The sequence below is a fragment of the Drosophila santomea genome, chromosome 2L (assembly GCF_016746245.2).
Source record: "Drosophila santomea strain STO CAGO 1482 chromosome 2L, Prin_Dsan_1.1, whole genome shotgun sequence".
Lineage (NCBI taxonomy): Eukaryota > Metazoa > Arthropoda > Insecta > Diptera > Drosophilidae > Drosophila > Drosophila santomea.
The window spans coordinates 8,633,355-8,661,117 of NC_053016.2; the positions used below are offsets into that span (position 1 = coordinate 8,633,355).

At 45.0% G+C, this 27,763-nt stretch overlaps 5 protein-coding genes across 6 annotated transcripts; 4 read left to right on the forward strand and 1 right to left on the reverse strand.

Annotated features, from left to right (window-relative positions):
• Nucleotides 1–26: 26 nt before the first annotated feature.
• On the forward strand, nt 27–3,338 carry LOC120455903 (threonine--tRNA ligase 1, cytoplasmic). 2 transcript variants are annotated; one of them, XM_039642418.1, is made up of 4 exons: nt 27–163; nt 825–885; nt 1,131–1,564; nt 1,619–3,338. In XM_039642418.1, exons 1-4 carry the CDS (start codon nt 110–112, stop codon nt 3,203–3,205), a joined length of 2,136 nt encoding a protein of 711 aa, XP_039498352.1. In that variant the 5' UTR covers nt 27–109; the 3' UTR covers nt 3,206–3,338. The 2 variants fall into 2 exon arrangements, with proteins under 2 accessions (XP_039498352.1, XP_039498343.1); XM_039642409.2 differs by lacking the exon at nt 27–163 and adding an exon at nt 188–385.
• Nucleotides 3,339–4,438: 1,100 nt separating this feature from the next.
• LOC120450854 (ras-related protein Rab6) lies at nt 4,439–5,637 on the reverse strand. The gene has a single exon (XM_039634070.2). The coding sequence runs from the start codon at nt 5,290–5,292 to the stop codon at nt 4,666–4,668; it is 627 nt and encodes a 208-aa protein (XP_039490004.1). The 5' UTR covers nt 5,293–5,637; the 3' UTR covers nt 4,439–4,665.
• Nucleotides 5,638–5,979: 342 nt separating this feature from the next.
• On the forward strand, nt 5,980–7,105 carry LOC120450849 (trypsin delta). Its single transcript, XM_039634057.1, has one exon. It carries the CDS (start codon nt 6,181–6,183, stop codon nt 6,991–6,993), a length of 813 nt encoding a protein of 270 aa, XP_039489991.1. The 5' UTR covers nt 5,980–6,180; the 3' UTR covers nt 6,994–7,105.
• A 515-nt stretch (nt 7,106–7,620) lies between these two features.
• On the forward strand, nt 7,621–8,532 carry LOC120450846 (lectizyme). The gene has a single exon (XM_039634041.1). The coding sequence runs from the start codon at nt 7,660–7,662 to the stop codon at nt 8,479–8,481; it is 822 nt and encodes a 273-aa protein (XP_039489975.1). The 5' UTR covers nt 7,621–7,659; the 3' UTR covers nt 8,482–8,532.
• Nucleotides 8,533–10,864: 2,332 nt separating this feature from the next.
• On the forward strand, nt 10,865–27,649 carry LOC120458339 (mucin-5AC). Its single transcript, XM_039645956.1, has 6 exons — nt 10,865–11,123; nt 22,200–22,835; nt 23,056–23,391; nt 23,453–23,533; nt 23,593–26,001; nt 26,253–27,649. Exons 2-6 carry the CDS (start codon nt 22,748–22,750, stop codon nt 27,374–27,376), a joined length of 4,038 nt encoding a protein of 1,345 aa, XP_039501890.1. The 5' UTR covers nt 10,865–11,123; nt 22,200–22,747; the 3' UTR covers nt 27,377–27,649.
• Nucleotides 27,650–27,763: the final 114 nt, after the last annotated feature.

Sequence of the window (27,763 nt, forward strand, 5' to 3'; positions counted from 1 at the left end):
GGTGCATTTCAAAAAGATGCAAGTATAGCTTAGTGTTAGCTTTTCGTGTCACTGTTATTTTGTCGTCTGGTAACACTTTGCCTCTTTTTGATAAATTTGTTTCGTAAAAATGGGCGACAACGTGGTGACGGAACTAAATAACTTGGATTTGAACAAGCAAAAGGCATGTTAAACTCTTTTCGTACTGCATTCGAGTGTATGAGAAGTGATAGTTAGCCGAATTATGTTGAAGTTGGCACCGCAAGGCGGCAGGTATTATAGCCAAATAAGCCGCATTTGCCAGCGGTTTTTGCCGAAAGTTCAGACGCAGTCGAAATCGCCAAAACAACAACCACAACAGCAACAACTATTGAAAGAACAACAACAACACAGCTACGCAACTTTGGTTGGTGTTTTAAGCTAAAAAGAATTGACCTAAACTTCAATTTAAACGCCTCTTTCTGCTGGCACGTGTAATGTAAAGTTTGTCTGTGTGAGTGTGTGCGATTCTCCAATGAATCAGTGCAGCCGGCTGTGACGTCACTAACAACCAACCAACTCGTGAAGTGTCTTGTTCGCTACTCTATTGCATCAGCCGTAAATTGACGAAGATACGCTCAAAAACAGCTCGATAAAACACAGATAGGAGTACTGTTAAAAAAGCGCCGAAAACGTCTTGTTTTTCCCATTGCCGTGTTCCCAATTGTTTAAACAATAAGAAAACATCAGTCGAAAGTAGATACCGAACAAGAGCGTTTGCCTAATTGCATACGTAGCACATTTTGGCAAATTGAATGTATTAGTTGTTTTTATTGATTTTTAACCTATTTCCTATGGATTTGCAGGCTGCCAAGATGAAGAAGGAGAAAAAGGAGAAGCCATCCGGCGGTGGTGATACTCGCAAGGGTAAGGAATTCTAACTAATTACATTAATAGAACACATAACACATCCCGATTACCTGTTACAAGTTTTCCTATTTCAAAAACAATTTAGAAGAGCTAAATTATGTACATATATGCCTGTAAGGTTATAAGGCGGATTTGCCAATGTGTATTGTCTAAAAAAACCTCTTTAAAAAGATTCCACCTCTTTAATACTCTTACATTGACCAAGTCTCTAATATTCCATTGATCCCTTCCATTGATTGCAGAACTCAACCCCTTGCCCAAGTACATCGAGGAGCGCAATGTCTTCTGGGAGAAGTGCAAAGCGGAGTACGAGGCCGAACTGGCGGCCAAGCCGCGTGAGGCCATCAAGGTGACCCTGCCCGATGGCAAGCAGGTGGACGCCACCTCCTGGGAGACCACTCCGTACGAGGTGGCCCGCGGCATTAGTCAGGGACTCGCCGACAACACCGTCATCTCCAAGGTGAACGGCGAGGTTTGGGACTTGGACCGCGTGCTCGAAGGCAACTGCACACTGCAGCTTCTCAAGTTCGACGACCCGGAGGCGCAGGCCGTCTTCTGGCACAGCTCAGCTCATATTATGGGTGAGGCCATGGAGCGCATCTATGGTGGACACCTGTGCTACGGACCGCCCATTGATAATGGCTTCTACTACGACATGCATCTGGATGGCGAGGGCGTAAGTAATTAGTAACTTTCAGTAGGAATTAAATTAAATGGATTACCCAAATAGATCTCCACCAACGACTACGGCGCCATGGAGGGACTGGTTAAGCAAATTGTCAAGGAGAAGCAAAACTTTGAACGTCTGGAGATGAAGAAGTCCGACCTGCTGGAGATGTTCAAGTACAACGAGTTCAAGGTGCGCATTCTCAACGAGAAGGTGACCACCGATCGCACCACTGTGTACAAGTGCGGTTCTTTGATCGATCTCTGCCGCGGACCCCATGTTCGTCACACCGGCAAGGTGAAGGCTCTGAAGATCACCAAGAACTCCTCTACCTACTGGGAGGGCAAGGCCGATGCTGAGACACTGCAGCGCGTCTACGGCATCTCGTTCCCCGATCCCAAGCAGCTGAAGGAGTGGGAGAAACTTCAGGAGGAGGCGGCTAAGCGGGATCACCGCAAAATCGGTCGCGAGCAGGAGCTGTTCTTCTTCCATGAGCTTTCGCCTGGCTCATGCTTTTTCCAGCCGCGAGGAGCGCACATCTACAACACCCTGATGAGCTTCATGAAGGCGGAATATAGAAAGCGTGGTTTCCAAGAAGTTATTTCGCCCAACATCTACAACGCCAAGTTGTGGATGACCTCCGGTCACTGGCAGCACTATGCCGAGAACATGTTCTCCTTCGAAGCCGAGAAGGAGACGTTCGCCCTCAAGCCCATGAATTGTCCAGGACATTGTCTCATCTTCGATAACCGCAATCGATCCTGGCGAGAGCTGCCACTGCGAATGGCCGACTTCGGTGTGCTCCATCGCAACGAACTCTCCGGGGCTTTAACTGGACTAACTCGTGTTCGTCGCTTCCAGCAAGACGATGCGCACATCTTCTGTACCCCCGAGCAGATTAAAAGCGAGATGAAGGGCTGCCTTGAGTTCCTGCACCACGTGTATACCATTTTCGGATTCTCCTTCCAGCTAGTTTTGTCCACACGTCCCGATAATTATCTAGGCGAGTTGGAACAGTGGAATGCTGCGGAAAAGGCGCTAGCTGAATCGCTCAACGAGTTTGGAATGCCGTGGAAGGAGAACCCCGGCGATGGCGCCTTCTACGGACCCAAGATTGATATTACCATTATGGATGCGCTGAAGCGTGCCCATCAGTGTGCCACCATTCAGCTGGACTTCCAGCTGCCTATTCGCTTTAATCTCAGCTACATCGCCGACGATGGCGAGAAAAAGAGGCCGGTGATCATCCATCGCGCTATTCTTGGCTCAGTGGAGCGGATGATTGCCATTCTTACGGAGAACTTTGCTGGCAAGTGGCCCTTCTGGCTGTCACCGCGCCAGGTGATGGTGGTACCAGTGGGTCCTGCCTACGATCAGTACGCCCAGTCCGTGCGGGACCAGCTTCATGCTGCTGGATTCATGAGCGAGGCGGATTGCGATGCCGGCGACACAATGAACAAGAAGATACGCAATGCTCAGTTGGCTCAGTTCAACTTCATCCTGGTGGTGGGCGACAAGGAGCGCTCCTCAAACACCGTTAATGTGCGCACCCGGGACAACAAGGTGCACGGCGAGGTCTCCGTGGCGGAACTTATCACAAAGCTGCAAAAGATACGCGACGAATTCATCGCCAACGAGGACAGCTTCTAAGACTCTTATTTCGAACTATTTATCAAAAGTATACTTAACATTTGCATAGCAAAGCAAGTACGCATTTTTGTTCTTTCTATGTATTTACGCTTACGAAACCGGAATTCACAAATAAAAACCAGATCCAAACACATTTTATCAAGATTTCTTACTGACTCCTTTTGATTAAATGAGTATTTTATCAGATGCCCGATTGTTAAATATTTATTACTAGTTCTGAGAATAGAGGAGACAGTATTTAAGCAAAAAATAACAATTCAGTTCAATGTATGATTATTTAGCTTCCCCAATTAGCAATCATATCTTTTAGATCCACATTAAGCCTATTACACTCTAGTTTCTTGACGAATCAGTGAAATTTTTCAGCAACTTAGGGCCAGTCATGCCGACGCAGGTGCGCAGTCCATTCAGGAACGATTTTAAATGATAAGATAACACGCCCCACATATTTCGGAACCCTTTTGGGGAAGGCGTGAGTGCACCCGCAGTGTATGAGTCATGTTTTCAATGGTTTTTGTATTAATTTATTGCTAGTATCTTGTATACTTTTCATTTTCATAATTTGATTTATTAAAAATTGCATTCATAGTTTATGTTTTTATTCAATTATCAATTTTGTAAGCTTTTGCTTTTCGCGTAAAAAATGCACAAAGTTCTCTCGCTAATCGAAGCAAAAATCGTTAATAATATTGTTAAGTGTTTGCTCTGCTCGTGCTGCTTATCTGTTTCAGTTTTTAGTCATAAAAATACATATTTTATATTTGTGTATATTTATTCATAAGATGCACGTGGCCAAGTCCTATGCCATCCAAAGTTCCAGTTTGCAGTCGCGTTCGCTGTGCTAAAATTATAACCGAAAACCTAACTGACAAAACTGGCGAAACAAAAGCCGCAAACAGAACAGAACGCGGGGGCTAAAATTGGAAACAAAATGCCTGGCTGGTGGAATCATTGAACACAGGCTGGCTGCGTGGTATCTACGACTGTTGGAGATGACGAGAGCTGGAATGTCGAAGGATCCTGGACCGCCTGGCCTGACATAAGTACATGGTTTTGGGTTTCTTTAAGGGTTTAAGGGTATCGGAAATGCACAACACTATATTCTTGCCTGGTAGCTAACTCGCAAATATTACTCTGATCTTGATCCCTGATCTCGTGTCAATAAGTTAGCATTCGCCTACGCTCGGGATTAGCTCGTCTGAACTGCACAATTAACAGTAATTAGTTAGCCGATTTCGTTAATTGTTGTTTAGTCTATTTGCCTTTGCTATCATTTGTTACTTTATAAATAAACTTAAACGTAAAGTGTGTATGTGTGTATAGATGTTGAGGAATCCGCCGCAGATCCGGCCAGTACATACACCTGACACCTGTGTACACCAGTGCGGCTGGCCGATCTCCTGCATCTGCTCCTGCTGTTGAAAGGGGAGAGGATAGTTGGATCGTCGGCTCAACCGGTTCTAGCAGGCGCAGCCGCCCTCGGGATCCTTTGTCTCGTTGGGTGAGTCCTTTAGCACCACCTCCTGCATGTCCTCGGAGGGCTTGTTCTCCGTGGAATCCATGCCGGGCAGTGCCGCGGCCACCCTTCGGAACAACTGCTTCACATTGTAGCCGGCCTTGGCGCTTGTCTCGATGAACATCACGTTAAGCTCCTTCGCCTTGCGCTCCCCCTCCTCGGTGGAAACCTGACGCTTGTCGGAGAGATCCGTCTTGTTGCCCACCAGCATGATGATGACGTCGCTGCCCCGCTCCGTGCGCACGTCATCGATCCACTTGGAGGTCTGGTGGAACGAGTTGGTGTTGGTGATGTCGTACACGACGACGGCCACTGTGGAGTCGCGAATGTACGAGGGTATCAGCGAACGGAATCGCTCTTGTCCCGCGGTATCCCACAACTGCAGGCGCACGGTCCGATCCTCCAGGTACATGGTCTTCGATAGGAAATCAATTCCGATCGTCGCCTGGTACGTGTTGTCGAAGCTGTCGTACATGAAGCGCGTAATCAGTGAGGTCTTGCCCACACTCTGCTCGCCCAGGAAGACGAGCTTGAACTTCCGCAGCGGGTTGCCAAAATCTCCGGATGACATCTTCCACAACGTACGTGTCTACTTTTTCTTAATTACGGGTTTGCTGACCTCTCTTCTCGCTCCGCTCTCTCCAATCTCCACACTCCTCGGCTGCGCACTCTCCACTCTCCACCCCTCCTCTCTGTTTATAATGGGGCTGGGCCAGCGGTTTTCGGAGCCCTTTCGCACTTCGATTTCTCGGGATGCACCGCTTCCAAGTTGCCGCACTCTGCTGAACACGCTCTAAATGCTTCCGGCTGGCTATAGGCCCGATTGCGGTTAGAATGGCTGGGTAAATCGCTAGGTTGAGTCGTGGAAAAATTACGGTCTCTGCTTCTTCTTCAACTTCTGAGTCAGTTGCTGTGTGACCAGAGTAGCCACAAAAATCGATTTCTACGCGATGCAATCGATAAGTGCGCATTTGCGAAATCGATGTTTTATTTGCAAATATCGATTGTTACCGTTACTGAAACCTTTGAAAACAATTTAACTTCAAATTTACTTATTAAAAGTTTTTAAACACGATGTAGCACCAGATACTTACTAACATTTTTTTTTAATACCAAACTGTGAATACCAACAGTATGAAATACTAAAAAAGTGAAAACGTGATTTTCGAATATAAATATTTGTCTGTGCAAAATCGAAAGCTCCTTACGGTGAATTGCTATTCTTGAGATAAACCAACGTAGTTATTTTCCCATCCTATCGCTATTGTAACCTGACGTACTTCTGTCAAAGAGTCACTGCTCGGGCCTCGCTTAATCTCAAATTATAATAAGTGGTTATCTGAAGAACTCACGGTCCTTAATTGAAAGTCTTATCTGCTGGCGCTGCAAAAATTTTTGAATGGCGAATTAATTTAAACGGCCTGCGATAAAGGTCGGTGTAAACAGTTCCGCGAAAACTATGATAGCGAACGGACAGCAAACACAGTCGTTGGCCAGTGTGCTGCTCCTGGTACTGGGCATTGCCCAAATATCCGGAGTGGCTATCGGCGTACCAGAGGGGCGAGTGGTGGGCGGAGGTCCGGCGGCGGTGAACAGTGCTCCCTATGCGGTGTCCATGCAGTACGGAGGCACCCACTACTGTGCGGCCAGCATCCTGAATGTCAACTGGCTGGTCACCGCCGCCCACTGCCTGACCAACAGTAACCAGGTGCTGGGCAGCACACTGGTGGCCGGAAGCATCGAGGTGGCCGGAACTGCGAGCACTACGCAGACACGGAGCATCACGTATTTCGTGATCAATGACTTGTACACCGGTGGCACCGTTCCCTACGACATTGGATTGATCTACACGCCCACCGCCTTCGTTTGGAGCGCCGCCGTGGCTCCAGTAACGCTTCCATCCTCGGGAGTTGTGCCCACTGGCACCGCCAATCTGTATGGATGGGGCAGCACCAGCACCACGAATACCGCTTCCTATCCATCCACCCTACAGGTTGCGACCAATGTGCCCATCATCTCGCTGAGCTCCTGCGAGAGCGCCCTGGGCACCAAGGGCAGCGATGTCCACTCGACCAATCTGTGCACTGGTCCACTGACCGGCGGCGTTAGCATTTGCACCTCGGATTCGGGAGGACCACTGGTCCAGGGCAATGTCCTCATCGGCATCGTGTCCTGGGGCAAGTTACCCTGTGGCCAGGCCAACTCACCATCGGTTTACGTGCAGGTCTCGTCGTTTATTTCCTGGATATCGGCTAACCAGCAGGCGCCCTGAAAAGACGAGTTTTCCACTATTTTTTCAATAAAAGCAATCAAAGTTCTGCCCCTAGTGGCTGGTCACTTAAGTGTGTGACTTTCCTTTGCATTGTAGCAACTATTTTAAACAACAAGCTGTTTTTAAAGTTTATCTTATCTCGTAGAGAGAGGAATACAGCGAGCAAAGGTACCAATTGAACACAAATGTATACTTCACATATTTTCGGGCTGCCAAAAACCATTTCTTACTTTGCCGCGAAAACTACAACAGCCGAATTATTTTTAAATATGTGAGTAGTGTGTGAAATATTTGCTCCATGCTCTTAACAGGCTTGACATTTCTTACTAGTACTGAAATCTTTAACAAGGGTTTTATATATATAATATATATATTACGTTCTATTGCTTTCCCCTATCAATGGACGGGGAACCCCTCGGAAATGCGGAGCGACAGACTTCAGATATTGCAGTTCTCACCCATTTACATCTAACCCCTTGTTGACAGAGTCTATCACAGCAAGAGAACAATATATGTATATAAAAAAGCGTATAATCTTAAATTATATTAAGTTCTTATCTGAAAGACAAGGGCTCTAATTGAAAGTTCTTATCATATTCGTTTCTGTATCACGAAATAATTTAAAAAGCCGTCGATACTGCCAATGTAAACAGTTTTGCGGAAACCATGATTGCGAATGGACAACTAACCATGTGGCGACATCGCTCCCTGGCCACTTTCCTCCTGCTAGCGGTGTGCCTTTGCCAAGGATCTGGACTAGCCTTTGCCCAACCCGAAGGACGCGTGGTGGGAGGAAAAGCGGCGGCGGCCAATAGTGCTCCGTTCATAGTGTCCATGCAGTACGGAGGAACCCACTATTGCGCAGCTAACATTATCAGTTCCAACTGGTTGTTAACAGCTGCTCACTGCCTGGCCAACAGGAACCAAGTACTTGGCAGCACCTTGGTGGCGGGAAGCATTGCGGTGGCCGGAACAGCGAGCACCACCCAGAAGAGGCAAATCACCCACTATGTGGTCAATGATCTGTACACCGGAGGAACTGTGCCCTATGACATCGGATTGATTTACACGCCCACCGCCTTCACTTGGACCGCTGCCGTGGCTCCTGTGAAACTGCCGTCGTCCGGAGTGAGGCCAACTGGAAAAGCTGACCTCTTCGGCTGGGGCAGCATCAGCAAAACGAACAGCCCATCCTATCCGACGACCCTCCAGGAGGCCAAGAACATACCCATCATAAGTCTCGACTCCTGCGCTGCGGCACTGGGCACCAAGGGTCAGGATGTGCACACCACGAACCTTTGCACAGGTCCTCTCACTGGCGGCACCAGCTTCTGCACCTCGGATTCCGGCGGTCCGCTGGTCCAGGGAAATGTCCTGATCGGCATCGTGTCCTGGGGAAAACTTCCATGCGGTCAGCCCAACTCCCCGTCTGTGTATGTCCAGGTCTCCTCGTTCACAACCTGGATAGCAGCCAACCAAAAGATATGATTTTCGAAGTATTAGAAAGTATCTAAATAAAGAAATACTTATGAGATTGCAGTATCACGTGTTTGCTATAAAAAGCAGTTTAATATTTAAATATTATTTATTTTATCTTTTGTTCTTGTTAACTCATCTAATAAATAACGAATTTTTTTTAAGAATATAGTAACCCATTGCTTTTTTTATTTTACAACAAAGTAAGTCAGATAAGATTAATAATGCTGTAGATAGCAAATTTAAATAGATAGATAGGCTTTCCAAGAAGCAGCTTATATTAAGTATTATAAATAATCTTTATCTTTTTCTTTTATACAAAACTTAAACTGAATATAAATAGAAACTTCTGCCAAGACAAACCAATAAAAAAGTAATGTCAACAAGATATTATCTTTACCAAGAAATACCCGGATTAACTTTCCATTTTTCTATTGCACAACCATTCTGAGAACTATTCTCCCCATGAAACTTACCACATGGAATGAGTTTTGCTTTTAAATCCGTCTCATTTTTGGTGTCAGCACGTCGAGATTTCATTTCATCCCAGACACTCCACTTTAACCGCCGTTTTTATCAATCATATTGATGGGAAAGGTCTTATTGGGAAACTAATTGGTCAGTAAGTTGCTGGACACGATCACAATCAGTTTATTGACACGACCAGCACATAATTGAATGGACATATCAATTTCCCATCACAATCACATCAGAAAAGCCTATTAAGTGCCTCCAAAACAGCTTCGCAACCAAGAGCATCAAGAGCACCAAGGCGGCCAAGAGCGCGGAACGTGGCCCAAAGAACGATGACCAGAACACGCCCGCAGCTAATCAGGCTCTAATGGCGATAAATATTTCATTCTATATTATTCTGCTTTTATTCCCCCAACCAAACACGCCTCCTCTGGAGTCAAGACAAAGCGACGACTCAACGGGAACGGACAGGGAGATCCACAGATCCAAAGATCCACAGATCCAGGGAACACGCCCCAGAACAAGAGTCCACTACAACAGAGTCCACCACCGACGGAACCCCGACCCAATCGGACAGACAAAATCTCCGACGCGATCGATGAAGACAAGGCTGATAAAGGAGTCACAATGCGGCAACCAGTGATGCCACTGTGAGTCCACCCGAATGTCTAAAATGCAGAAATGCAACTTTTCATAGAGAGTCAATAATATTTGTTACAATATGCAAGTTAAGTATTTGGTAGGAGATTTCCATCCAAATTCAGACCGCACATACAATTACAAACCTGTCATTCTTACAAAGTCAAATAATTAGTTTATTATGAATTTAAAGAGAGTTTATAAAGTGAATACAAACTGACTACTAACTTCACGATTGCATCTCCATTCTGAACAAAAGAAATTCATCTGAGCAAAGTCAAGGCAAAGCGAGATCCCTGGGCTTCGTTCGCAATCTTCGTGTTATGAATCGAACAGATTTATGCAACCTGGCGAACAACATGGGCGGGTGCTCCTCCGTCTCCAGACTACAGACTCCAGATCCCTGCTCCCCCAATCGGTTTCTACGTTTCGCCGCTGAAGAGGATGAGGATGAGGATGCGACTGCGACTGCGACCGCGACATTTGGCTGCGCCATTATGAGTAATGGAGTAATGCCTGGAATTGTTTACTTGGGGGCTTTATTGGCGTCGGCATTTGGCATCGGAATGAATGTCTGTTGCTTTATGGTCTTTTGTGTATATATACACACTCGTATTTATTATTATATATTTTCTTGTCTGGATTCCGTGTTCGGGGAGACTGGGAATGGTTTTATAATTGGTAAAGGGAAGAACGGATTATTGAAATAAGTTAGATATGAGTGGGCCATAAATAACAGGCTCTAGGCATCATTTGGTGCACATAAAGTTAAAAACAAATTGGAAGCCCGACAAAAGTTACACCATTACTTTCATCACATATCACGGACACTTATAAGTGATGTCAATAAAGGCAGCTCTTCACTTTCTAGTTCATTCAACCTTTTAATAAACTACTTGTGGTTTTTATTTTTTCGAAAAAGTACCCCGTCAGGCATTTATCTTTGCAATCGTTCCGCGAACTTTGGGCAATCTCGTGGACAAAATCTAAAGCGAAATCTAATTTTTAATTGGCCAACAAACTGCGGACAAGCGACATTTCATGCTTATCGGCAGTACAAGCAGCAATTAATCGCCCTTCGACGGAGAAGACTCTCTTAGCAGATTCTCTCTTTCTCTTGCGAGAATATTTCTCTTTCGCTGCAGCTTTCGAACGAGAATCTTTGGCGCGCTCGAACAGAAACAGAAACAGAATTCAGTATGCAGACAACTTTCTTCCGAATGCTTTTCTTAAAAGCAACTCGAACTTGTTGCTGAGCCTCAGTTTGAAAACAGCACGCGACGCGTTCAGAACGAGAAAACTAATCGCACGGTGGATACTGTAGTACAAAATAATACAAAAAAAAAAAACATTAAAAGACTCTTCTTCGGAAACTCAAAGACTAGAAGACATTTTTTGTGGTCAAGGATGATCGAACCCTTGAGTGGCAGTGGTGAAGTGCAAGCATGAACAAATAAATCTGTGGAGTTATATTCTGTTCTTATTTTTTGTTGTTGTGCCCCACAGTAATAGTGGATATAAGGAAACCTCAACCTAGACAGGTATGTGAACTTGCGGAAAACTCCAGGAATGCATCACTGGGAATTCTTGGTTCGTTCTTGGGGTCGTGGTTGCGGTTCTTTGTGGCCTACCCGCCTCCTTGCCTCCCTGCCTCGTCTTTCCGCACTTTGGGCATGCTAAAATTTAATAAGTGTTTTCCTCAAACCATTTTCCTGTCGCCTCTTTTTCACGCTTTTTTTTGTACGTAGCTGTTCTTGTTGTTCAATTCTGTGATGCATTACCAAGGGGGGGCAATACGAGTATGCAGTTGGCAAGTCGCCGTTTTCTTTCTTTGCCCACAAACTTGGCAAATTCTTGCGGCACATTTCATTTATCTGTTTCGCTCCCGCTGCCAAAAGCTTTTTTCTTAACGCGTCGTGTCGTGTTAACGGTATTGTTTACATGGTTAATAGAACCCACCGACTTGGTGGCCAGCTAAATAAATAATAGAAGACTCACACAAAAACCTGCAGTCGGAGCCAAAAGTCCATGCTTCAGTGCACTCGTTCTTGCGGACACAGAGACAAAAGCAAAATCACACACCATCGAAAGACTCAGGCAACGAACTTGCCCCACAGGCAACGATTCCTGTGTGTTAATCTAGGTGTAATGACTGCGGTAAGACAACAAATACATTTTAATTCATTTCTTGGAAGACTCTCATAATAAGGCCGTGGTTTTATTTATCAAATATTTCTGCACTTGTTCGTGGGGGTATCAAAGCGTAAAAGAAAACATGGAAATTATATTCAATTTATGACATAAGAAAGACTGAGGCCACGAACTTTTAGGTTATTAAATAACAAGGGTATTTATATTACTATTTTTTTTATTAATTGAAAAGTAATTAATTTCCCAACTGTATAATGTTAATCAAGTGATTCCGATTCTCTGCAGATCTATGCAAATTATATAGTGCTTACCGGCTTGCGCAGACCAATTAAAGAAATAGTCGATGACAGCAGAAGAAGCAGCTACCAAATTGCTTATTTATTAGCCAAAAGAAAAGAAAATATCTGAAAACGGCATGCTAATGATGTAAACTAAGCATTTAACTGTTAAGATGCCAGCAGCGGCAAGCAAACGAGAAAAAAGCCGCATCACTAGGGCACACTGTGAGAAAGAGGGGGTCGGTCGGGGGAAGATGAACTTAGGCGACTTCCTAAGACAAATCAGAGCCGTTACAATAGTCGCACAGCCGCAAAAAACGCACTCGCAGCTGGAAAACCGGGGAAACCAGAAGGGAGAAGGCCGAGAGTGCGGAGATCAAGGGAGAGAATGTAGGTTGCATTGGCTTTAATTACACTGCACAAAAGGGAGGTCAACATATAAATAACAAATACAGCTTAGAATTAATTTAGCATGGTACCATTTTGAGGTCAGAAATATATAAAAATAATAACAATAATATTGAAACAAAAATTAAAGAAAAAAAAAGTAATCCATAAGAATAATATTAACAAAAAGTTAAGCAATAAAAATAATGATTGTAGCATTTGGTTAATGATTTCAAAGTAATATTTTGTAAAATAAATATACCGTTTGTATTTATACAGAATATTCATTCAAGAACCTTAGATTAGGGAACACTTCTAATTTCCAAGAACTCCCTTGTACTTTTTCGCCTCGTTCTTTGTTTCCTGTGTAAAAATGTTCAGAGTAATCTCTTGCTACTCAGTTGTTCTTACTTTTTTGTTTAAGAAATTACCGTTTGATGTTGACAAAAAGCAAGAAGAAGCAGCCGCGGCGAAAGAAGAAGAAGAAGAAGGGGGAAGGGGAACTGGCTTAAGGTTCAGCTGGGAGTTGGAGTTTGGCTTCTGTGTGATTACAGTACCGCTCCTAATGATCATCATTAGATAGCCAAGGGTTCTTTTTTCTTCATCCAGCTGCTGCGCCGATTCTTCTGCTTCTTCTTGCCACTTCTTCGAGCTTCACGTGACGACATGCAATCGCAAAGAAGGTAGTTGGTAGTTGGAAGAAGTAGATGTAGCTGGCTACATATAAGAAGCGGTAGAACAACACCAATAATATTTGATAATGCAAAGCGGAAGCTATAAAACTCCAGTGTAAGACGACATTTTACGTTAGACGGCCATTAAAGCGAGCCCGAAGAGAATTTGCTAATTGCCTGCAATTGAAAATGTTAGGAAAAGAACTCGGGGAGATGAGGGAAATCCATAGGTTTAGGTCCAAAGACGAGGAAAAAACTTCATTAGGCCATAACATATTGTCTTTAACTCGAAGTCGGAACACACTACAGTTATGCGATTCATTAGCCTATATGTTGGGTAAACTATTTTCCAGAGCGCAAAGCTCGAATTAGTTATAGTATCATCTTTGTAGAAACTTAATAATGTTTCTCAAAAAACATTAAAATACATGCATTAAATTTACTCCTACAATTATTTATGAAAAATAAAGAAACCTTTTGTATAATCATACCAGAAATATCTTTAATTTATTCGAGTTAATGAGCTTACAACGTCACTCGATATCTTTAAGGTATCAAATGAACTTCCTGAATGCCCTTCGGTCATCTCGATAATCTGGCCAAAGTGTGGTGTGCCACAAATTCGATTATCACGGCCGGGAGCTGAGCCTCGACCGCCATCTCAAGGTCGAAAAAAGTATCTCGTATCTTGTATCTGGTATCTAAGCTCTGCTTTCAAGTGGAGCGCTAGAGCCCGGCCCACAGTTAGCGCAGCCACATTAGCAACATCTGATATGCTGAATAGCACTGGGCACTTAAGGAGAGGCCCCAGTACCCAGTACCCAACAACAAAAGCTGGCCCGCACGTAATCTGATATTGCAACGGTGAGGCAACCAGCTGAAAAAGAGTGCACGTATAAACGTATAAAGGAGGCAGCCCAAACCAAACCAAACCAACTTAGCCTGGCCATATGAGGAGAATTGAATCTCTTGCTTTTGTGTCGCCACTATCCGAATAACATCAGCGAAATACACGGAAAATAAACAGACTCATGGAAATTAGATATAGCTACCCCTATAAAAGGGTGTTGGTAGTCCATATATGCGGCTTATATTATGCTTTACGCGGCCAATGAAAAATATCTTTATGTAACACAACATTTTACTACACAGTTCACATATAAATGTAGTTAAAGTACAACTGGCTGCATTACTAATTTGTTCCATAGATACGAGTATCAATGTAGTTTAAAAGGGAGATGCATTGCTTCTTTATGATCTTTGCTTTATTCTTTAATAAAACGTAAGCGCATGTGCTTCCTTAGCTTCTGTCAGAAAATTTGGTGTAACGCATTGCCAGATTAATTAGCAAAGGAGGAGGAATTTTAAAGGCCATTTATTCGCTGCTAATTAACTTTGGGCTCCTCACGGCGACGTGCTGCAAGAACAGCGTCGAAGATAAAACATTTTATGGCTCTCTTAGGAGATTTCCCCACCTGCAACACGCCCCATCTACCACCAGTTGAAATACGAAATCCAAACAACAGGCCAACTGTAAGCCAAAGTGGGGCTCGGGCCTTGGGTTATTTATCAGAGCTGTCAGCGGGCCATAAATTCCGACTTTTGTCACTACCATTTATGGCCTAAAGAGGTAACCAATAAAAAATACAATTGGCTGGCGCAATGCGTTATATAAGCACTATGTATGCATCTGATCTAACGGTGCTTGGCTCTGGGTTCTTTTGGGGTTTTTTTTGGATTCTTTAGGATTCTTTTGGATTCTTTTGGGTTCTTTTGGGCTCTTTGGATTTCTTGGGCTGTGGTGCTGCTTGGGTTCCTTGTTTACAAGACACCTTGACAAATGTGCCCGGAAAGAGGAAAACATTCGAGACGGAAAAAGAAAAACAACACACAACACGAGTCAGAAATTTGCATGGCAACTGAAATGGAAATGGGTGGAGTGAGAAGCAGCGATCACAACTCCATTGCAGTTTTATGGCGCATTGTCTTACAGCGCTAGAAAGCAGAATAAACAAGGGAGAACGCTGTAGTCGAGTTTCTCGACTATCTGATACCCGTTACTCAGCGGGGTGCTACCGCACCAAAAACTGTCAGTGTGGAAATTTCTCCTTTGCACTTCCACTAGCTGAGTAACGGGTATCAGATAGTCTGGAAACTCGACTATAGCGTTCTCTCTTGTTTTTTATCAATTTTTATGCGGGGTGCGGGGTGCGGAGTTTATATGATTAAATACATGTTTTTTGGCAAAACGATAGAAATTTACAAGACCAATACAAAAATGAAAAAATACCGGGGTGCGGGGTCCGGGGTGTGGGGTCCGGTGTGCGGTGTGCGGGGTCCGGGGTGCGGGATCCAGGGTGCGGGGTCCGGGGTGCGGGGTGCGGGGTGCCGGGTGCGGGGTGCCGGGTCCGAGGTGCGGGGTCCGGGGTGTGGGGTGCGGGGTGCGGGGTCCGGGGTCCGGTGTGCGGGGTGCGGGGTGCGGGGTCCGGGGTCCGGGGTGTGGTGTGCGGGGTCCGGGGTGCGTGGTGCGGGGTCCGGGGTCCGTGGTGTGGGGTGTGGGGTGCGTGGTGCGGGGTGCGGGGTGCGGGGTCCGTGGTCCGGGGTGCGGGGTGCGTGGTCCGGGGTGCGGGGTCCGGGGTCCAGGGTGCATGGTGCGGGGTGCGGGGTGCGGGGTGCGGAGTTCATATGTTTTTTGGCAAATAGATAGAAATTTACAAGACCAATACAAAAATGAAAACATATCAAAACATTTTTCAAAAGTGTGGGCGTGGCAGTTTTGGGCGGTTTGTGGGCGTTAGAGTGGGCGTGGCAACATGAATCGACTAACTTGCGCTGCTTCTATGTCTCTGGAGTCTGTATGCTTAATCTCAATTTTCTAGCTTTTGTAGTTCCTGAGATCTCGACGTTCATACGGACAGACAGACGGACGGACGGACAGACGGACAGACGGACGGACAGACGGACATGGCCAGATCGACTCGGCTATTGATCCTGATCAATAATATATATACTTTACATGGTCGGAAACGCTTCCTTCTGCCTGTTACATACTTTTCAACGAATCTAGTATACCCTTTTACTCTACGAGTAAGGGGTATAAAAAGAAAGGAATCGCCAATTGTAACAAAAGTCAGAACAAGTTTGCCACAAACCGTGTCCGGTCGTTGGCTTTGGCCTATAGAGATGCGCGTGTGATGGAATTATGATCATGTTTCGCGGCAGTTATGGACTTTTCTGAACTTCACAATAAATATACTTGCCATGTCTTGAGCAACTGGGACACATTTAAGACGGGTTCCTTAGGTATTTTAAGCTGGAATATTCCAAAATGTTGGGAATTTTATACATTTGAGAGGAATTACCAAAAGGCTCATCTCTAGCAGAATGCATTCGGAATTCGCCCAAGGAGTCGCTTCTTTAAGTTGTGGGAAAAGTAATGCAAGGCTATGGAGCACGTTCCATCTGCTGCATGATTTATGCATTATAAATATGAACTCTATATTAATCGCGGCCTGTCATGTTGACAATTTTATTACGCTGTTCTGCCTGCGTCACGAATCGATAATTTAAGCTCCAATAGAACCCCAAATAGTACCTATAGAGTCAAAGCAGGGCGACATCAATTTGCCAATAGGTACTTATAGGTACTTGGGGGTATTAAGAACTTTCAGTTGATTGTTTGGCGCAGTTTCGTTGTGGGTTCGCTGATGGTTTTGGCTTTTGTGAAAGGTGCTAGCTGGACGACACAAAAACCTTTCCCAGTTCTGCAGCTTTTCCACTCTTATCCATTTGCCACAATCGTGCCGTTTGTTCTAGTTTCATTACACTGAAGGAGAAGCTCGCAAACGACTTGACTTTCACCCGATTCACGTTTAGTTATCTGTCTTGCGGGCTGAGGGCTTGGCCTGCATGTAACAGCCCGATGCTGGACATTCTTAATTAACAAGTCAACTATTACTTCATTCAACTGACCGAAAGAGGTTCAATTAAATTTTATGACGAATGGTACTAGGCAAGCTAGTTAATGTTTTTGATTCCATTGGGGTTCTAGGATGAAAACGGTGTTAGAAACTCTCCATTCTTTTCCAAATGGGAGCAATTCGAATCCAATTTAAGACTCAAATATAATTATTTATTGTTACTTTTTGAAGTAGAGGCTTTTCAAAGAAAGTAACAATATCCAGTATTTGTTTTAAAGGTTTATTTGCACCTTTAAAGCGTACATTCCGTCTTTGCTTTAGCACCAGCATGCGACATCGCAGCTTCCAGGAATCTGGCATTAACATGACCACTCCACGGAGGACATGGCCATCCGAAGGACCCTCCTCCAAGAGCAAACGGCGACACCTCTTCCACTTTTATGCTCGTTTCTGCTTTTTCATTTAACAACTTCCGCTTGGCCAAACGGCGAATAAAAAGGCAAAAACACAGAGCTACGATCTGTGCAATCGCTGATGACGAGGTGCATAAACGACGCCCATTTATTGAGCCCTCGCGGCTCTAATAACTTTGGATGGGGTGCGGGCTGGGGCGTCTCCGACTCCAGATCGTCGATCTAGCTGGCTGGAAGGAAGACCGAGGTGGAGCAGGCCACAGGTGCTCAAGGGGCTGGGTCGAACATGTTTGACGTCCACTAAATGACAGGTATTTGTCTGCAGCCAAGGGGAACTTTGGATGCGTACACCTGGCAAAAAAGGTGCGCACCCATTTCCTATGTATTCTTTTGATTTTTTTAATTTAGGTGTTCCAATATGGCCATTCCTTTCTGTTAAATATTGAAACATCACTTATATTACGTATAAAATGGCCACTTATAACTCCTTGTTTGTACCAATTGATTAAGTGGTTTCTTCTTAACTGAAGCCATTGAGTTTATTGCTGTAGAGTAATGGCTAAATATCAGAGAGGCCTATTAAACCTATTACAAGCCCATGTTTTTTTTTCGTGTGCACCGCCGATGTCGAGGTAGTCGCATCAATAGAGCTGGACAGGAAAATTGTTTAAACTCCTTGGTTCTCGACTGCTTTTCTTGTACTTGCTGTGTGTTCGCAGCATATTTAATGAGCCACACATGTTGATGGCTCTGACAGTTTGTAAGCCAGGTTTTGTTTTTAACTTTTTGTTCAGCTTCTTCAATGGCTCGAGTATTGCCAAATTTACTTTTTTTGTTTTTGCTCTGAAGCTGAAGCGTGTTGGCATTTCTTCCATTATGATGACACGAATTTCACTCTATGATGAAGCCGCACACACGAGCTCACATGCAAATGTGCTTATTAAAAGCATTACAAATTGTTGAGAAAGGAAGGAGAATAACACTTGAATGCAAGAAATTATATGCGATTGCGGTGGAAAGTTCTTGCTTAGTATTTCATCTCTTGAAATAGATTTTGCTTACGAATTATATCCCAATTGATAAATTCAGATAAATTCAAGATTCATTATGTTTTGTGTAGCTGTCATTTTTGAAGTATGAATGAAATTTATTTTATCGTGAATTAGGAATATAAGAATGAATAAAACGTGAAGTTTCAACACGATCAGCGATCTCAACTTTGCTAACTAGTGTAGTCATGCTCACGTTTCAATTCTCAATGATCGCTTATTGACTCGCACTGACTTCGATTTCTATTCGCGTTCCGTGTTCTAAGACAATTTGCAAAAGTGAAAATAGGCCCAGATCTGAATCTCGGGCGGGGTATTTCGCTTTCCATCCGATCGACTCTCTACGTAGCAGCTATCCATTGTTATTAGATAGTTTGCCTGGCCGAGATTTACATAATCCTAAGTGCTAGTTGAGCTAGCTAGAGCCACGATCGCCCGGTGAAAGTTGTTACAAATTATAAGTTTAGAATGCGCCCAAAAATATGCCCAGTAGTCACAAAACAAAACAAAACAAAGGCCAGATCCATAGATCTGAGCTGGAAAACAACGCAAAATGCTGCACTCGACTTTGGTTGCTTTGGCTTCTCGCCTTTCACAAATCAACGTCCAAATATGGGAGGGAGTGCTCTCCACCATTTCGCCTGCCCGAGAAGCCAGATAAATAAATCTGTCAGTGGGGCGTTGCTACTGTGTCAAATGGTCGGACGGGCCAACAAAGTACGAGTATCTATCAGATACGAATGCTCAATACCCAATTTTATTGTTGCCGAATCGATGTCACGGCTACAGTTCCACTTGGAGCTCTTTTCTGGCTCAAATAGAGAATTTATTGTCGGCCAAGTGGTTTTGTGGCGATTCGGAACAGTCGAACTAGTCAATTGGGTTGTTTTTTATTCGCTGAACATCATGTGTGTGTCTTCACTTTTGCTAAATTCAATGTTACAGTCGGTTGAGATGCTGAATTTGGTCTTAATTATTAAACTAGTGGAGTTGTTGCACTTCATTTATTTTCCAGTTGAAAGTGGAAAATATTTCTCTGCGTCCAATTTGATTTTTTTTTATTCCACCAACTTGGAATTTCAATTCTTTTTAAAAAATATTTTTAACAGCTATTTATACCATAATACCCATGCTATAACAATCAGTGAACATTTGAACTTTCGAAAAGGAAATTCTGGAATATTGATCACACTCTTATTTTTATCATTTACAGTTCTTAGCTAGATTAGGCTTTCAATCCATTGTAAATACCTTCTTTACAAACTCATCCAACTGGGTTAGTGAAACCGAAACCCTAAAAACTTTTAATTTCTTCGAAATTTCGAGTAAACTGGGTTGATGAGCCCAGCGAAACTCTTCATTGTGATTAACTAATCGAGCAATCAAGGCCTTCTAATCTCAACACTTTCGCTCAATGCCCGGTGGCAGTCAAATAAACGACTTGATTAATTTGGCGCAGTGTATGCTCGGGCCAAAATACAAAATAAAGAGAGTAAATAAATAAAGCTGTCTGGGCGTAATTGCTTGGCCCCATTATAGAGGTTCTTGTGCCGGACACCTGAGTGGCATTTGCTCCCACAGCCTCGCTTTCTTTCGCTTTGGTTTGGCTTGGTTTGGCTTGGTTTGGCATTGTCTTTGGCCGTGTAATTACAGTAATTTATTTATGAGGCGACTGGGCTTACACACGTTCTGAATATGGTAGAATCATCACAGAATCTCTTGACATTATCCGCGAGTGCGTGGAACAATATGGAATTATGTTGGCCCCCATGGCAAATTGCTTTTGGAAAATGTGTAATTAGGCGGGAGCTTTTCACCAACTGAAACTGTGGATCCTAGGGCAATCGCTGCGAAAGAGAGATTTCCATTCACCGCATGTTGCAGCCAGCAATTTCAGCGTTCTAAGCCTTCATTTTCATGGCCAAGTACACGACACTGGCATGCAAATGAGCCGCGGCCACAAGTGGCTCTCAATTAAAAGCAGAGTCAAGCGCAACAAAATAAAAGTCAACTGCAGCTGATTTATTGTGTGAAACTGAAATTCTTCTGGCTCTGATTCGGAGACTTCTGCTCGTTTCGTTTCATTTCGTTTCGTTTCGTTTCGTGGCTCGTGAAAGTTTCTCTAGCATAGATCTCCTGTGGCCCGACATTCAGATAATGACTTGATTAAAAGTTGTCATGAGAACCAACTGCCACTACTGCCACTAAGTTGTGCAAGGCCAGAAGCGGACCCACCAGTCCGGTATGCAAAGAGAGCTCCAATTAAGCGAAGAAGCTCCCCACATGGCGGATTGGGTTTCTGCTGCGATCACTACGGGATGGGTTTTCCTGACTTTCCACTGCATGGCTTGAAACCTAAAATGGAAATATTTTATGCATCTCCCATAGGGAAATCAATAAAAATAGTTATAAAAGTGGCACTATGGTGTCAAGGCACAGTTTCTATTAATTTAACAATGTTATACAATTTATGCAGTCTTGTAAATAGGCAAATACTCATTTTCAACTCACAAAACATTTTCAACTTTATGACGTTAGATATTTCTAATTTATCATTACCCATTTCGTCAGGGTATCAAATCCTTCTCCATCCCATAACCGGAAAACTTCCCCTGTTTTTCCAGACTTTTCGTTTCCATTTGCATGCCAGTGAGTTTCGCAGCTAATCACGTTCCTAATGAAAGTGGCTCCAGTGGCCAGTTCGGAGTGCTCCGTCCAACGACATTGTGGTTTGTTGTTAGTTGTAAGTTGTGTGTTGTGTGTTGTTAGTTGGCTTATGGCTCTTGGCTGATGGCCGTTGGACTGGGGAGATGGTTCTTGGAGAACTCGGTGGCCAGAAGTCTGGCTGGCAGTCGGTGCATCTTGCGCTGGCAATGACCGCCATTCGCCGGGCTTTATTTGATTTTCATGTTTGTTTGGCTGTTTTCCAGCAGTTGTTGCGTTTGCATGCAACTCGCGTCTGGCTTTCTGGACTTCGAGGAGTGTGAAGTGTACGCTTCTGCAGACCAGTTATCTTGGAGCCCCTCTTGCTTGGCATATTATTATTTATGACTGCGACTTGGTATCGCTGGCCCCCTCTTTTTGTGTATTTATTGATGGATTTTGGCAGCATTTGCGTTTGGCCCATTTCCGTATGCGAATTTATGCCAAACTCTCGAAGTGCAGTGGATAAACAAAGCGATAAAGTTGTGTGAAATTATTGGGGAATTAAGTTGGATACCCTGAGAAATCTGTTTTGTGTTCAGCTGTTTTTTCGTTGAAAGTTTAAAGTATTAGGGTGAAAGATTTAAGTCCAATGATCTAAGCGAGGGCTTACCATAAAGGGAAACTCACCTAATATTTGAATACTGGTAAGCTTAGATTAATCATCATAAGGAGGCTTATTTGATTAGGACCCATTTGGACAACGACTGAACTCATTTTTTCAATTCTGTCTATATGTGAAATTAGATGTTAAGCTAGAAATTTCTCTTTAACACAAATATGAATATCTCAATTCCTCGAATTAGACTGTATTAACTCCAGTTTCTACCTGAGTGTCTTCTTACTTAATCATAATCTTCACAATCCCTCGCACATCGTGTAGTACGCATGTCGACTTGGCTCAGTGGAAAAGTATAATATGCAAATGAAGTTGTTTGCCCCGGCAACCTGTTGCATAGTTTCGCTAACATTATTCAACATCGTACTACTCACTAATGACCAGCACTTACCCACATCTCCGTCTTTCTCCATATCTTTGCAGCTGTGAAGCGAACAAATTTTTCTTTTGAGCCGCCGTGTGTAGATATATATACATACGAGTATATGTATATGGTTCATTAAAAGTGTGGCAGAACTTTGGCACTGGCGACGACAAGTAACGAGCGACGACGACCTGTGGCAATGCTCCAGCAAATTGTGCGGGTAATTTCCAGCTCGGCTTAATTTGGTCTAAGTCGCAGCCAAATGGTCATGCGCACCGTTGGCCGCCGCCGCTGTCATTCGAAAGTTGCCTCCTCTGCGTGACACACATTTCGGAGCATTAGAAGCATTCGACTCCACACATCTGGCAGACAAGTTGGAGCTCTGCCCTGCCGCATCCACTGGGAGTTATATACACAGATCTGTATACATCTGTATATATCTGTATATACATACGTGGGCATACCCAAGGGGTACCTCAAACAGCCTGGCCCAAGTCCAAAGTCGCCTCTGTTGCATTATTCATGCTCTTCGGCGGCATCCACGTCCACGTCCACGTCCACTTCTACGCAACGGGAACGGGAACGGCAACGGAATCCACGAACGAAGATGACGCTGCGCTTAGTCAGCATATTATCGGCGGCATTACTACTCCTATGGCCCGCACAGCTGGATGCATTTATCACACCGAATACAGGTGAGTCTCGGGGCCAGCGGATAATGTCTGTGAAATGTGTGGCATTGGGTGAGATGGTTGGTTGCATCGCTGCAGCGGAAAATAGCTGATGAAGTGGAAAATGGTATGGATGTTTTTTGTGATTTCAGACCCATTTCAAAACATAGTTTATGAACATACAATCTATTATTATTATCGCCTACTGCTATCAATATAATTATAATAATTTTATATTTGTTAGGCTGCCATCACAATGGCACTTGGTTCGCAGACAAGTCGGTGGTGCCCAGCATGGAGAAGTGTCTGAACTGCCAGTGTAACCGCAGGACACTAGTGTGTCGCCTGAAAGTGTGTCCCGAAATGCCAATGCCACCGCCCAGGGGCTGTGTGGTGGTCCAGAAGAAGAGCTCCTGCTGCCCGTATCTTTCCTGCGCCAGATTGGATGCCTTCTACAAGATACCCACCAAGCGGCGCATCATCGCGTATCTGGATCACTACGAAAGGGAGTCCATCGATCGGGTGGTCAACGATAATATGCTGCAGAGACGATCAGATGATTCGGACACGGACATGTTTGGTATGTAATATATTTTATTTGATATCACCATGGTTTCTAAACCACATTTTGTCTTTTACAGTTTGTGTGAAAAATGGCACTGTCTACAAGTCGGGATCGGCCATGTCGTCTTCGAACTTGTGCAGCTACTGCTATTGCATAGGTAACATTAAAAATTAAATAATATATATTATATAAATAATTCTCTTTTTTACCCAATAGGTGGCACCGAGAAGTGTGTGAAGCCCAAGTGCATGCTGCCCGTGGAGGGCTGCAAGCCCATATTTGTGGACTCCACCTGCTGTCCCGTGCGATACGATTGCAGCAGCAAAACGTCGGGCAAATCCTCTCAAGAGGTGCGCTACAGGAAGACCTCGAACAAGCACTTTCTGCGCATGTCACAGCGCCTGCAGCGCAATCGAGGCTGCACTGTGGGCGCCCAGTTCTACGCAGAGGGTCAGAAGATGCGATCGGATGCGGACAAGCCCTGCGACATATGCTTCTGTATCCGGGGAACTAGGCGATGTGCTCCAAAGAAGTGCTCGCCGGCTCTGAAGAACTGCATTCCGGTGGTGCCGAAGGGCCAGTGCTGTCCATCGAGTTACGACTGTGGCAGTCAGCGGGATTATCGTAGATCGCACAACTCCAGGCAGTTCAATCTGTATAACATGCTGTTTGGCAAGGAGGAACCGGAACTCCAGCCGGAGACAGCTATAATACCCCAGAATTCCATGGCCGAGAGGTATCCACACGATCGTCATCCCACGCGAGCTCCTCTGGGTAATCCCCTGGAGGTCAGCAGTGAAAAGAGCATTATGGACACACTTCGCGAGGGCCTGGAGTTCATAGATGGCAATAACAACAAGATGCTGGCTAATAACTTGGACCTTGTGGGCATGAGAACCACCCAAGAACCGCCTCTAATGCGAACGGAATCCAGTGAGGGAGTGAGCAGTTCTACGACACTAAGTTTCCTGGATTTGCTATTGGGTCCGAATACGGAAACCACGAGCCACGAGGAAATAAGGCAACCGGAATCCACAACGTCCAAGAACACACTCTCCTGGATGGATATACTCTTGGGTCCGGACGAAGAGGAGCTTGGCCCCAAAACAGAAGCCTATTTGGAGACCAGTACCACTCTAAATCAACCTGATGGTTTCAGTGCCTCAACGAACAGCATAAAACGCATTGCCGAGGACTTTGACGAGCAATTGGACAATGGTGAAATGGCTGTGGGCGAACTGCCGGCGGAAGCCCAACAAATTGGTATCGCAAATGCTGGGATTTGGCCAACACCATCCACAGAAGTAATGCCCCCACCAAAAGAGGAACCTAGCCTGTTCAATGTCTTGATAGATGGCTTGTCTGGCATACTCGAAGAACCACTCAATCAAACCTCCAGCTCCACAAGTACAACAACCACTACCGAAAAGCCAACCACGCTGCATGCACCACCCATGTTTCGACCATTGCCAAGTGGCAAGCCCGTTCACACGCGAATCAACTCCAAGCTGGCGAATCTCACAGTGACGCCGCCCATGCTGGTGGTCACTAGCAAATATGGTCAACCAGTGACCCACCGGACGACAAACAAGAGGGTCAATGCAACCACTGGTTCTACGACAGCCAAAAGCACAGAAAGACCCAGTGCAAGCACCACCGAGCAAAGCGCAGTAGATACCACTATTAAAACCACATCAAAGCCACAGAGTACTACGGTGAAACCCAAGCCGAAGACTACTAGAAGAACCACTACTACTCCAAAACCTACAACTCTAAAAGCTACTGCTCCAAAACCCACTACTCCAAAACCTACAGCGCCAAGACCTTCAACAACAAAGCCCACTACTCCAAAGCCTAACACTTCTGCGAAACCCGCACCCCCACCGAAATCCACAACGCAAAGACCCACTTCCACTTCGAAACCCACAACTACAACAACAAGCACCACAACAAGAGCCACCATTCGCGCCACCAGCAAGCCAAAGTTTAAGCCGAAACCCAAACCCTATGTTACCAGTACTGCAAAACCGCTGGTGATCGAAACTAATCCGAGTATCCTGGAGGCTGAGCCACTAGACACCAACGGTGAGCCCACACTGCCTCCCAGTCTGCCCAACCTGAAGATTATACCCTTCCTCCCAACTGATGCTGTGGACACGGTTCCCAAGGAGCCGTATCCCACCAACTTCTATCAGCAGAAGGTGGCTTCGGATAAGATGGATGTGGTTGGCTATGACAGCATGGATGACACGGTGGCTCTATACTCGCAATCCCAGCCGGATCAGGCTGCCTACAAGTACAAGTTCAACGTGGAAGTGCCAGCCGTGGAAGCTGCGCCAGAGCCAGTGGTTCATGTGGGTGGGAAATACGAAGGAAGTGCGGCGTACGTCAACTTCGACTTCGAAAGTCCTGTGGTGCCACCGCCGCACAATGGATTCTCACCACCCACCGAAACGGAGGGCGGTTTCATGCCCAAGGAACCGCTGGTGATCGATGGCGAAGTCCTTCAGGAGCACGTCACCTCGAGTGGAATCAGCCAAGGTCCAGTTGATAACTTCCATGTGACGCAGCACATTATCGACATCACAACCGCGGGGACACGGGAAAATGATACTGCTTCCATAGGTGAGTAGAAGTTCATCATAACTTGGTTAATTGGTTACACTTAAAGCTTTTAAAAAGTTAAAAGTTACTTTTCAGTAAAGTGATAAAAAAATTAATTGGTAAATGCAATAGATTTTGATTGAATACAACATCTACTGTAGAAAGTAAACCATTAAATTAAACTAGTAAAGTCACACAAACTATTAGTTCATGAAAGAAGTGCCTCTATGCAGATTCAACTGAAGATGTCCACTTGATTTTCCCTTTTCCAGAAATCACCACACCCGACCCCTTCAAAAATGTCATACACACAGAGCCGTCGCCCAATCTCGATGAACTAATCGTTGACAAGGCGCACAAAAAGCCGATTGAAGAGCATATTGAGACCGTCACTTACAGTGTTAGCAACTCAACAGGCTCCTCCATATCCTCCACCAGCACATCCACAACGAAAACAACAACGGAAAAGGAAGCCCCCTTGATGGATAAATATGAAATCAATAAATTGGATAAGCTCTTGGATGAGTTGCTCGGTATGGAGTTGTCCAAAGAGGATGCAGCACAGGCGAGCAGCACAGTGCCTGCATTTAAGCAACTGCCAACGGCAACGCCAACGACGGCAAAATCAACATCAGCAACTGCAGCATCAGCAACTGCAGCAACAGCAACTGCAGCAGCAAAAGTAACTGCAGCAATTGCATCAAGCACAGCAGCAACATCGAGCACAGGTCGGCCAACAGCAACGACACGTGCTCCGGCCAAAAAGGGAAACGGCAAAACGAAAAACAAACAGGCCACCGGCAATAGACGCAAAGTCCAGAGTGGCACGCGACGCCAAAGTACACCAACAAGCACTCGATCCCCGCCAGCAGCGACAACAGCGACATCAGCGACATCAGCGGCATCAGCGGCATCAACTGCGTCAACAGCCGCGGGGCAGGCCACAACAACGGGGAGCACTCTGCATCCATTTTTAAACTCACCGTTCGACAAATTACCCTTCATGGATACCAGCTATGAGGTAAGACCGCACAGATTGCAACCGCAGCAGCAGCAGCATCAGCAGCAGCAGCAGCAACATGAGCAGCCACAGCAGCAGCAATTCCACCATTACCAACATGCAACACGACCGCCGACAGCAGCCCCACCAGCGGCGCCATCATCCCCGGAGGATGTGCACCAGGATTCAGGTTCTAGTTCTGATTCTGTTTCGAGGGAGCGGACGAGTGGAGGATTGCCGGGTGGCGATGATCCGCTTGGTCAGCTGAAACTGGCGGGCTGCAACATATACGGACGCATGTATCGGGTGGGTCGCATCATCGTGGAGCTATCCAGCCAGTGCCTGGAATGCAAGTGCACCGAGGTGGGCGTCAAGTGCGGCCCATTAGACTGTTAATTTAGATATCCTATCCCACTCCCCCCTATGATTGTAATCCCCCAGGAAGAGTGTAGAGGTTAAGTGTCAGTTTGTAGCAGTAGCTTTTAGTTCGCATGCTAATCCCCCCTAGCTGTATCGCATAGTACAGGGTAGTTTAGGCCTTCGCTAGACCCTAAGTTGTATCATAGAAAAGAAATAATTTAATGATAATATTTATAACATAGCTTGGCATTTATAACATACAATAATTAAGGCAATATTCAGTTAAGAGCTACACGAAATATAATAAAATTAACAAATTAATCAACAACAACTAAATATGTCTTTGAAAGGGGGGGCTAATTAAAAATTAATAATTAATAAGGCATATGGATGAAAACCGAACACAACAGCACCTTTTCTGCC